The following is a 12,631-nucleotide window of genomic DNA, read 5'->3' as shown; positions in this document are numbered from 1 at the left end:
TACAGTCAATAGGAGTAAGGATGTCATTAAGGAGGGAGATTGAAGTTGTTTGGAGTCAGAGAAGATTCCACAGAGGAAGTGGGTCTCAAAATAGCCTTAAAGAGATGGCATTTGGTTAAGTGGGGAGGAAGAAGTTATTGAAGATAACTGTGATGTGAATTATTTTTCAGGTATCATACTTTATCAGTACAATGGTTATTAAGTGAGTAGACAAGGCATATTTCATACAGAAATTTAAGTCAATGCTTTAGCAACATGACTTTAGGGCATACATTGCACAAACAGGTTTTATTGGCTTGAAGAATGGGGGGAGGGGATTCTAGGCAAGGAAGCAGTATGGGCAAATGTGAACAGGTACGAATGCTCAGAGTGTATCTACAGCATGATCAGGAGATTGAATCGACTGGTGGGGATTGGATGCCCTGAGAAGGAGTTGAAAATATGGATAGATAGATGGGGCCTTGAATACCAGGATGAGAAATTTGTGCTTGATTGGTTAGGTAAAGGAGAGGCTTGACAGATGCTTTGGCAAGGGAGATTCATAACAATAATGATGACCTCTGACATCTGTATGGTGCTTATGATTCTATATGCCAAGTTTGGAGTTTTCTAATGCTAATGTGAACTGACACCCCCATCCTCCCAACAAATATACATGCATATGTCCACAAAGATGAATGTAATTCCCTTTTCCTATTACTTTATCCTATGCATGCAACATTATGGTGGGGCAGTGGATAGAGAACCAGGCCTGGAAGTCAGAAAAATTATATTTCAAATCTGACCTCAGAAACATAATAGCTGTGTGACCTTGAGAAAATCATTTAACTATGTTTGCCTCCATTTCCTTATCTGTAAAATGAGGTGGAGAAGGAAATGGCAAAGCACTCCAGTATTTTTGCCAAGAAAACCCCAAATGGGGTCACAAAGAGTTAGACATGACTGAAATGACTAGTCAAAAACATGGATGCTTTGGATTTATTTTAACTTTGTGTGAGTTTATTTAAAGAAAAAACTTTTTGTCATGACTAGTTTAAAAATCAATAAACACAAAAGTTTTTCGTGGAAAAATACTGGGTGAGGGAAAGAAGGAGGGAAGGGGAGGGGAGAAACAAAAGAAGAGGGGAAAGAGAGGGACAGAAATAGAGAGGCAGAGACTGAAACAGGCAGACAGAGAAACAGAGAAAGAGACAGAGATGCAGGCAGAAAGACAAAAAGATAGAGATTAACATAGAGAAATAAAAACAAAGACTGAGGCAGCGAGAGAAGAGAGAATGAGAGAGATAGAGACGGAGAAAGACAGAGACAGACAGACATAGAGAGACAGAGACAGAGAGAAATAGAGAGAAACACACAGAGACAGAAAGAGAGACAGAGGACTGGATAAGGAAGAAAAGGAAAAAGAAGGAAGAGAAGGGAAGAGAGGGGAAAAGAAACCAAGACAAGGATAGAAAGGTATAGAAAGAAGACCAAGAAGTGGGAAAGGAAAGAATAATGATGGATAGGGGATGAAAGAAAGAAGAGAGAAGACATAGAGAAGGGGAAAGAGGGATCTCATTCCCTCTGGGTTTATGGGAATGAGAAAAAGCTTGGCCTCTATATTGATCAACAGTAGTCCCTCCAATCAGTGTCAACACTGTCATGTTTCCTACAAAGCTCTATGCACAGGGTTTCCTTTTCATACACATCAGCTAGTAGAGGGGAAAAAAAGGGAGAGGTGTTCAACCGGAGGCACCATGCCAGCCCTTACAGCACACACAACTCCCCTTTGCTGCCTGCCCCAGGTCTGAACTCCCCTCTGCCTGGTACAGAAAGTCCATCCACAGTGGACATCTCTGAACAAAGATGGGCACTTTACCTACAGCCTGATCTGGGAGGGCAGCAAAGCTCCTGTCACTCTGGCTCTGGAAATGATTAGCAAATTGAAGGAAGAGTTCTTCCCTGCTTAGTTGTGGGTCTGTTTTGAAAGAAGGGGAAAAATAAACTCAGCACCATTTGGATTGGACAATCCTTGATTTTCCAGCCATAGTTTAATTGATGCCCCAAACCCCAAAAGTCTGAACTTCCAGATAGCATCCTTTATCCAGGCCCTTGTTTACAAGAGTTTTCTTTTCTCTGTGACACTTTGAATTCATCGAACAGAACTCTTCTCTAAATTCATTTCCTTTGATCATCAGAACAGTATGGTGAGGTCCTAGTATGACAGATTTTGAGTCAAATCATCTGACCAGCTTCTCACTGTATGAATAAAAAAACAGGGTCACAGAGGGTGATTTGCTCAAAGAAATACAGGTAGGAAGCAGAGCCAGAATTCAAACTTAGAGCCTCTGATTCAAAAGTCGTTGTCCTTTCCATGTATCTACCTGCTTATAGAGTCACCACAAAGAAAACACTTTGTAATACTTAAAGAACTATAGAAATAGCAAACTTATCATTAGATAAGTGAGGTAGGTATTATTTCCATTTGACAGATGGATAAATAAAGGAACCTAAAAGTCACTTGACTTATCCAAAGATATATAACTTCATTCATAATTCATAGGAGTCCATCAGATATAGAGATGGAAGAGACCTGAGAGATCAACTCCTAGATTCTTATTTTACAGATGACGAAACTGAGGCTAAAGTCACAGAGGTAGTAAGTAAAATAGTTGAGATTCAAAAGCAAGTCTACCTTCAAATTCATGGTTCTTGGTAATGTAGAATAGCTACCTCTCAGAATGATAATAAAGAGCCAGACTTCTTTCCAGCAACACCCCCCCCCAACTTTTTAAATAACAAGTAGATTCCTTATGTTGATGGTCTGTTTGTAACAAAGCCTTCACACTTGCCAACAGGTGCATTTCACCTGCTTGCCCTCGGTCCTCTATTGATTGAGAATGAGCCAGGCCCTCATTATCCTGCCAGGATTAGCACTTAGAACTGGGAGCCAGGATTAGCACCTAGAGCTGGGAGCTAGAATAATTTCTCCACTAACCTTTAAAATGAATATGCCTTCTTCCTCCACCCAGGTGCAAAATCCAGGGCATTGATGCCGATCTTTCTGCTTGAATCCACCCTGCTCACTTCTGCCAAACTAATTTTCCTAAAACACCCGTCTTATTATGTAATTCTCTACTCAAGAAGATAGAATGGCTCCCTGCTCTTCAGTGTTCAGCCTGTAAACTCTCCCCAATTTATCACATCCCATCTCTCCCATGCAAGACTCCCATAGATTTCCCCATAGCTCTTTACAAATTCCATGTTTGTTTTCACCTCCATGGTAGTAAGCAACTTATTCTGTTTCTCTGGCCTTGAATGTCCTTCCCATTTTACTCTAGTCAAAGTATATCCATTAGTAGAACCCCACCCAAAGCCTTGCTTACTAACTTCATGAAATTTTTTGGGGTTGCCATACTAAAATCCTCCTTCCCTATATTGGCCTTCACAGCCTGTTTTTTTGATTATTACAATAGCTTTCTAATTGGTTTTCCTGCTTCAAGTTTCTTCCTACTCCAAGTCAGCTGTCCACTTAGCTGTCAATGTGATTTTCCTGAAGTGTAGGTCCGACTGTGTCACCCTTCTGATGGTCAGTAATCTCCAGGGACTCCCTGTTACCTCCAGGATCAAATATACAATTTTATTTGACATTTAAAGCTCATTATAATCTGGTCCCTTTCTACCTTGCCAGTCATTATACTTTACTCCCTTCCACACACTGGCCAATGAAGTCAGTCTATTTGCTGTTCTTTGAACATGACACTCTCCATGCCCCTTCCTTTGAGTCTGTCATGCCTGGAATCCTCTTCCTACTCAATCTCTCCCTTGGCTTCCCAGGATTTCTTTATAACTGAGTTCACATTCTGTCATCTCCAAGCTTTTCCTGGGTCTCTCCACTGCTAGTACCTTCCCTCAGTTTATCTCCCTGTTACCTTACTGTATAGAGCCACAGTCGCTGGACACTGGGCTTTAGGTGTTGACTTCTTGGATATTGAGAAGCGGGGTTTGGGTTACAGGATGCAAACTAGTGACTGAGAAATCCTCTGAGGCATCATTTTCCCTTGGCTTTGTAGATTACTCTTTTTTTTCCTATTCAGACCCTTCTCTCCCCCTACAAGAACCTGGGGTCCAGAAATAATATCCACTCCTTACCATCCCTTTCCCACCTAACAAACACAATATTTATAAGGTTAATCTGTCTGAGAAGTATCTGAGGACCTCTCATGCTTCCCCCTTCCTTAGCAAGGGGGTCTATTCCCTCCCTTTCCTCCCCATTTTAAACTGAAGCTCAGATGTCTCTTTTACTGTTTATATACCGCTGGGATTTTTCCAACAACCTGAAAGGAATCTTCAAGGCCCCACAGGTAGCCAGGCCAATTTCAAAGCCATAAACCACGGCACAGCCTTTCATCTGTGGCTGCTTATGTCATAAATGAGTGGGAGGAACAGGCAGAAGGGGGGGTTGCTGGTACCAGAACTAGCATTTTTACAAGAAGTTGGGGGAGAAAAGGCCTTAGGATATAAGTTCAGACTCTACTCAGAACAAATTCGTCTCCACCTGGTAGGAGAATGTGTGGAGACTTCATCTCTGGACTTTCCCTTCAGGAGTCAGATTTATGCTGCCTTTGTGATAAAATTGCCTCCAGTTCTGCTGACATTGGCTGTCAGGGACTAACAAGTGGAGTTCTTTTCATCTCTGTCTGGGAGTGTCAGAGTAAATTATGAGGATTGGATCTGGATAGGGGAGCTTTGGAGCCATGAAGGGCCCTTCTTTCTGTTTGTTGTTTAGCATTTTCCCCCTTTGCCATCTTTCACCCTTCACTCTCAGGTAGCACCAGGAGATGTACCCAATGTTCTAGCATAGTCCTAGCCATTGGCAAAATGCTGGGTTATTCTGTGTTCTGTTTGACCAGTTTGACCAAGAATGATATTCTGCCCATGTGTCACAGTAAAGGCAGGGGCCCCAGTTGCCCTAAACCTGTCAACAGTACAGAATCCACCCTATCTCAAATATCCTGCTAGGTCACTCTGTGCACCCCTCCTCCCCAGTGTGATCTCCATCTGGGATAAAACCCAGGAGAGACCTCACAAACCCACAATTCAGATACACTGTACTGGACAGACTCTTATCTTACATCCTTTCATCATGTCTCATTCCATACCAGTATACATTGCATTGTGAGGCGGGGGAGAGGAGGGAGGGTGGGGGAAGAAACTAGCAGCCAGAACAGAGCCCTACCTTTGTGCATAATCTCTGGTCTTACTCAGTCTTCTTAGTCCACTCCTAAAACATATAACAGCTGTTCCAACTCCTAGCCATGTCCATGTTCAATCTTGGCTTTCATATCAAGTCTAAAATCCACTGCCCTGGCCCCCAGTGTTCATATTCACACTTTTTCTCACTTATTTTCTCACTTTTTGTTATCATCTGAAAACTTTCTCAGAACAGACTCTGACTGACCTTCTGTGCCATAATACTCCTAACTCCCAGCGAGGTCTGCAAAATCACCAATCAACATAGACCATGGTAGAGGTAGAACATTTCAGGGAAGGAAAATGACTATTTAAAAAGCATGGGTTTGTGTGAGGAGAAGCAAGTAGGTCAGGGTAGCTGAATGTTATAGTGTATAGAGGAGGCGAAAGTATAAAATAATTGGAAAGGTAGGAAGAAATAAGTTTGTTGTTGTTAAGCTGTATCTGACTCTTTGTGGCATAATTTTGGATTTTCTTGGCAAAGATACTGGAGTGGTTTGCCATTTCCTTCTCCAGCTTGTTTTACAGATGAGGAAACTGAGGCAAATAGGGTTAAGTGACTTGCCCAGGGTCACACAGGTAGTAAGTGTCTGATGTCCGTTTTGAACTCAGGGAGATGAATCTTTGTGACTCCAGGCCCAGTACTTTATGTACTATGGAACCACCCAGCTACACAAATAAACGGGAAAGATGGGAAAGAATCAGACTGTAAAGGGTTTTAAATGCCTTATGTTTTCTATCTGATCATGGAAGTAATAGGAGGGCATTAGGGTTTATAGAGTACCAGTGGCAGTGGGCTCTGCTAATGACCGTGGCCATTTTCACACAGCATTATATCATCTGCACAAGAATGACCCGCAGTTACTAAATCTGCAGTCTGGCCCCCAGCCACAATCCTGTACACTTTCAGGTGGCAGGGTGCGATCACAGGCCACCCAACTCTTACAAACACCAAAGGAAAGACTGAAAGATTCCTCTGTGACTTGATGTGTCTAGTTTGTCAGAAATTAGATCATACATTTTGAGTGGGCAGGATATTTCTGGAAAACAGCCTTCTCAAATGAGCCCCGGTGAGATGCAGGTGACTTGTTTAAGGTCGTGCAGAGAGTAAATATCACAGATAGGATTCCAGGTCAGGTCCTCTTGCTTTAAATCTAGTATTCTGTCTTCTTTATCATATTACCAAATGCTCAGTGGTATTTATTTGTACCTAAGGGGAAGGGATCTAGAGGAAAATTTGTTTAGTTGTTCAGTCACGTCTGACTCTTTGTGACCATGACATGCCAGGCCCTCCACCGGAGGGGCTCATTTTCAGATGTTTTGCATTTTAGTACTATCCGTGGTGTTTTCTTGGCAAAGATACTGGAGTGGTTCACCATTTCCTTTTCCAGTGGATCGCTTTTTTGTCAGAACTCCCCATTATGACTTGTCCATATTGGGTAATCCTGCGTGATGTAGCTCGGGGTTTCATTGAACTTCACAAGCCCCTTCACCACAATAAGATAGTGATCCAGGAGGGGAGAGGAGAATTACTGTCTGAATAAAGACTTGAAAGGATTATTCAATTAGTCAAGTGAGTAGGGTTAGGTCTGAGCAAAAGTATAAATAAAAAGGAGTCTGTTTATGGGGTTACAGACCACCTCGTCCCTCTCAGTGGTTCACTGTTTCCTGCTATCGCTCCCTATTCCTCTATTTTCTCATATTCTCTTTTCCTCTACCCACAGTGAAAAAGCCAGGAAAGTTAACAAAAAAAACCTCATTGACTCTCAGGTATAAATAACTGATAACAAACATTATTATCCCTTCCAAGCATATGCATATTTTAACAGGGATCATGGTAAAAGGAATAAAGTTTTGTGAGGAAACCAAAGTAATATATGTTCTATTAAGTTACAAGAATGGGTTGGATTTTTTTTTCATGTTCAAACGAACAAAAACGCATCATCCTTAAAAAAAATCACTTAGTTTTTGGAGAAAGTCAAACTTAACAGAACCTCAGAAGTGAAAGAATTTAGCTAAAAAGTAATAGGAATCAAGTTTTGTAAGGAAACCCGTGTATTACTCATTCTATTAAGTTAAAATAATTTTTTTTTCAATGTTCAAACAAACAGAAAAGGAATTATACTTTAAAAAAAGAAATAATTTAGTTTTGGGACAAAGAAAGTTAACAGAACTTCAGAAATAAAAGAATTTATCTAAATGTAAACAATATAAGTTTTGTGCAGATATAATCTACTTTTAGAAGGGGAAGATTGAATGCATGAGGCAGAAAGAGGTCTGAAGGAAGAATCTTAAATTGAAGAAAAGGCCATTTTATGTGTGTTCTATCCTTCCATCTGGACTCTCTTCCATTTGGCCTCTTGAAAAATAGGAACACAGAAGGAAAGATTTTTGAATTAGAAGGGACCTTATCTATCATCTTATCTTACTCTCCATTTTACAGATTAGAAGTCTGGTATCCACAGAAGTTAAGGGACAAGCTCTAGTTAGTGGTAGGGATGGGACAGAGGACCAAGAACTGAAAGCTGAGGGAATGATCCCCAGTTGAGGATGCACTAGGAATTCGATTCTCATGAAGGGGCAGAATACAGAAAGAGATTCCAGAATCAGCCTCAGAACTAGAAGGCCTCCTATATTCAATCTAGTGCAATCCATACCTGACCAAGAACCCCCTTTACAGTGTGCCAACCAAATATCTAACCTCTATTTGAAGACTAACAGTGATAGGATCCCTCACATGTCAGTGGCAGCCCGTTTCATTTTTAGATAGGGCTTATTGTTAGGAGTATTTTTGTATTTTCTGTCTTTCTACAACTGCTTCCATACATTGCTCCTACTTTGGCATAATGGGACAAGGCAGGACAAGCTTATTATTTGAAGATTTCTATCATATGCCCCCTAAGTCTTTTCTTTTCCAGGGCTTCTTACAACTCACTAAAACCCCCAAATCACTTTTTCCAGAGAAACTTATCTAAGTCATTGATAATAATTGGTGAAATTATAGATAAGGGCATCTAGGTGGTACAGTGGGTAGAATCCTGGAATGATGACGACTCATCTTTGTGAGTTCAAATCTGGCCTCAGACAATTACTAGCTGTATGACTCTGGGCAAGTCACTTAACCCTATTGGTCTCAGTTTCTTCATTTGTCAAATGAACTGGAAAAAGAGATAGCAAACCAGTATCTCTGCAAAGAAAACTCCAATTGGGGTCATGAAGAGACAGACACAACTGAAACAAAATGGCCAAGAACATTGATAAGGGTCAATCTCAGGGGATGCAGGAGACAGCTGGAACCAGTTCATGAGAACTGTTTATTAAATTTTTAGTGTGAGTTTTTTATACTTCAGAAATTGACAAACACAATAGATATATATTTTTTTTGATTGTGATCATTCAAGAAAGTGGTGGAGAAATGTTAGTAACATAAATTGAATCTGAAAGTGCCTTGTGGGTACATTTTCCCACCTAGAGAATCAGTTGTTAAACATTTACTATCCCCTCACTGATCAAAGCAAGAATAATTGGAATAAATAGGTAAACAAAATATATTTTGATGATGCTTGTGAGTTCAGAAGAAGCTTTTCTTGAGCAAGACTAAGAAAAGATTCAAAGCTTGGACCTGGGCAAACACTAGCTTTAGAGAAAGTTAACTTATAGTTGATAACAATTACTCTGAGAGAGAGAAAGCCCATACTGTTTCTTGTACCCATGCAGTGATCTTTCTTTTCAATCTTGAGCCATATTACACCTCCTTGTTTATCAATTTCTTATGTGAATATGTAACCATTTTATATCATCATTCTGACAGCCATGTTATAGCAAAAAGTTGCTATAAAATTATCCAATATCTTTTCAAATTTTAAAGTTCTATGAATCAATGAGACAGTATGACCTACCTTTACTTTATATTTTCTGTGGCTTGGGGTGATCTAAATGCTGTATTTGTTGATGAGAGGGTACTACTCTTCACCTAGTGACAGCTACTAGCTTTGTAGACTTGGGTCTTCCAAAGACACAATAAACCCCCATAGTGCTATTCTTACATGGCACAATGGAAAGAACAATGAATCTGGAGTCAGAGGATCTGGATTTGAATCCAAACTCAACCATTTCTACCTGGGTGCCTTTGGGAAAGAGATTTTCACCTGGCTGGATCTCAGTTTCTTCACCTGTAAAATGACAATTTTGGACTAGATAAAGTCTAGGGCACCTTTCATCTTAAAGACCATGATCCTTTTAGAGCAATTGTAAAAAGCAACAACAAAAACCGCCAGCTCTAATAGGCATCAAACAGTATCATATGAGAAGGGATGTATGTGTGTGTGTGTGATATCAAGAATTGAATTCTTTGATCCTCTGGAATCATACCATTTAAAATCACTTACTCTGAAGATATATAAGGCTGGCTCTGTGGCTGAGGTATTGGAGTAATAATTTGGGGGCAACCCCCCAAAACATGAATCCCAATAATTGACTTTCAATAGGCTCTCTACATGACTTTCTCCTTTTTTCAGGGAAAAGCGATGATGAAGACAGCCTTTGCAAGGCAGGCCATGGGACAGGGAAAGGAGTTGCTGAAGATGGCAAGGACCACAAGCGCCCCAAACGCCCCAGGACCATCCTGACCACCCAGCAGCGGAGAGCATTCAAGGCCTCATTTGAAGTCTCCTCCAAGCCATGCAGGAAGGTACTGTAGGGAGGCAGAGGGAAGCAATTGCCCACATCTGTGTCATATCTCTCTCTGATGAGGAATCAAGAAAGACTTGTCTAACCCTAAACAGTGCAGGTTCTCTTAAAGCTGGCTTTAAATTCATATTCACACATACCCTCCTCTCCCTCCCATGTGTATACATTACATTGATTTCATTCATTTGTTAATTAAGTAAATACTGAAGCACTTACTTTATACTGTACACTATAGAGGGGAAGGTTTAAAGGTTAGATAAGCCAGGGTCCCTGTTGTGGTGCAAGTATGGAGCCCAGTTAGAAGATAAGATACAAATACTGATAATTATACATTATATAAATGCATTAAAGGGATGTGTTGATAAAAGGACTCTGCAAGGTCTGAGCGTGTATGCAGACAGAAAATGTGGTCAAGACTTAGGCAAAGCTTGGTTATGAGAAAATCATGGAAGTGGCAAAACTAATTTAAACATTGGTTTCACTCCCTCTTAGACATGTACAAAAAATTTCAGGGAGATCTTCTCTCCCTACTCTCATTACTAATATTGCTTCTTTTTATCCTCTAAGGGAAGTAACTTATTTCTGAAATCATAAGTCTTCCCTGACCAAGAAAAACATAGGTGACAGGTTTTGCCACAACATAAACATAAAATAATGTTCCATTATCACTATCCCCCCACATGCTTAATCATTGCATATAAGTAATGCAAACTTCTCAGCATTGTTTTAATTTGCATTTCCCTAATCAATAATGATTCAGAGCATTTTTCATACAACTATAAACAGCTTTGATTTCACCTGAAAGCTGCCTGTTCATATCCTTTGACCATTTATGAATTGGATAATGGCTCTTATTTTAAAAATTTGACTCACTTCCCAATACATTCGAGAAATAAGGCCTTTATCAGAGAAAATTTTTGTAATTTTTTTATGTTACTTTAGAATATTGTGGGGTTTATGCAGCCTGTAGGCAGCATGTTTGATGCTTCCATATTAGACCAATTATAGCACAAAGCATAATGGAAAAAGCTCCATTAGAAAGGCACAAATTGTATGATTATTCCCATTTTACAGATGGGGAAATAGAGGACCAGAGTTTAAGGTGCTTGCCTATGGTTACAATGTCAGGAGGCATCAGGGATAGGGTTTGAATTCAGCTTTCTGCTAACTTCAAGTCCTGCACTCATTCTACTACATCATGTTATACCTAAATAAATCAAGAAAATGGTACGGAAACTTTCAAAGTAAATTAAAATTAAAAATGACAACCACAAATCAAAAAGCAGTAATTCTCTTTTAAAGGTTGATTTTCACAGAAATCTTCAAGCTCTGTGTGTGTCTGAATAAATGTATTAACAGCTAATGTTCAACAATGGGCTAGTGTCCAACATCTTCTGGAAGAGTTGACTAATGTTCAATGTAAACTCAAACCATAGGAAACACCTCCTTGAGGTGTTTCAAATCTTTGAGTTCATGGTTGTTTCCTATGAGATGTACTTGGTGAATTACATTTTAAAGAGGGGATTTTTCTTATGCTTTGTATTGCTTGATTTCTGACCATTAACCAGGTCTTTAGAAAGATATTGACATTGACCTTTTGTGGAGTATTTTCTCATAATTTATGCTTTTTTTAAGCTTCAATTACTGCTTGTTATAAGACTTATCAAAAGTCATCTGTTTGCTGATTTATTGTATGTTCTGAACTTGAAGTCAAGTGCTAAATGAGAAGGGATGCATGTTTCAAACTATTCAGACAAATATTCTCCTTTCCCTGATCTTGTTATAAAATGTCTCTTCTATTCTTCTATCTACCACTATTGTTCCATCCCTAATTCCTTTCAGCAGTGATCAGGCACAGATTCATAGTCATATCACATTCAATTGCTTTGGTGATGCATTATGTGTGTCACTGAATAATTACATGTATGAAAAAGTTATGCAAGATATCACAAAAGCCTTCATTCAGTGTTAAACCATTTAAGCTTGACACTGCACAAAGACTTTTGGGACATCCTGTACATATGAAATTTTGTCCAGTTTCATAATTGTTTAATCTTAAATTATTGACCAAAGAAACACTTAGTCAGTCTTCCTCATCTTTTATGATAATTTTGAATAAATTATTTCAGTTTTTTTCAAAACAACTGATTCCCTACCTCCTCTACTAAAAAAAATCTGTGCATCAGAAAATCTATTTATTAGAGGAAAATAAGGTTTGTTCATAATAACTGTATTAACATATTAAGAAATTTTTTTTACATCTTTCACCTTTTTTGAAATTTTAATGTTTCTAACTTTCCATCTTTTAAAGGTAAGAGAAACTTTGGCTGCTGAGACAGGATTGAGTGTTCGTGTTGTTCAAGTTTGGTTCCAAAATCAGAGAGCTAAGGTAACCTGCCTTTTAAACTTAATACCACCAAAATGCCTTGAAATATTGCTATGACACTGAAAAAAGTAGTGAGAGCAAGAGATCCCTTGTTGTGGCCATGTTGGTTAATCATATGCTCCCTGACTAGATGCATCCTGCCTTATGTCAGGAGAAATGCTTTACCTTGTTGTTTATAAGTGAGGCTTTAAGCATAGTTTAAGAAGATAGTAAAAATTCTCCTAAAATGGCATTGTAAATTCCAATTGAGATATTCAAAACTGAGCCTAGTGAAATACTACTAATAATAAATTGACATTTTTTTCAGTGTGTCCCAAAAGTATT

At 39.3% G+C, this 12,631-nt stretch overlaps 1 protein-coding gene across 1 annotated transcript in view; it reads left to right on the top strand.

Annotated features, from left to right (window-relative positions):
* The window catches only part of LMX1A (LIM homeobox transcription factor 1 alpha), a 197,062-nt gene that overhangs the window by 175,473 nt on the left and 8,958 nt on the right, over window positions 1–12,631 (top strand). The window contains exons 5-6 of the mRNA XM_069094682.1: window positions 9,750–9,922; window positions 12,233–12,310. Of these exons, the coding sequence (XP_068950783.1) occupies window positions 9,750–9,922; window positions 12,233–12,310 (251 nt within the window). The remainder of the gene's footprint in view (window positions 1–9,749; window positions 9,923–12,232; window positions 12,311–12,631) is intronic.

This window comes from Petaurus breviceps, unplaced genomic scaffold (assembly GCF_028583685.1).
Source record: "Petaurus breviceps papuanus isolate PSGF00001 unplaced genomic scaffold, PetGlider_PUasm1.0 220, whole genome shotgun sequence".
Lineage (NCBI taxonomy): Eukaryota > Metazoa > Chordata > Mammalia > Diprotodontia > Petauridae > Petaurus > Petaurus breviceps.
This window is presented reverse-complemented; position numbering and strand designations above follow the sequence as displayed.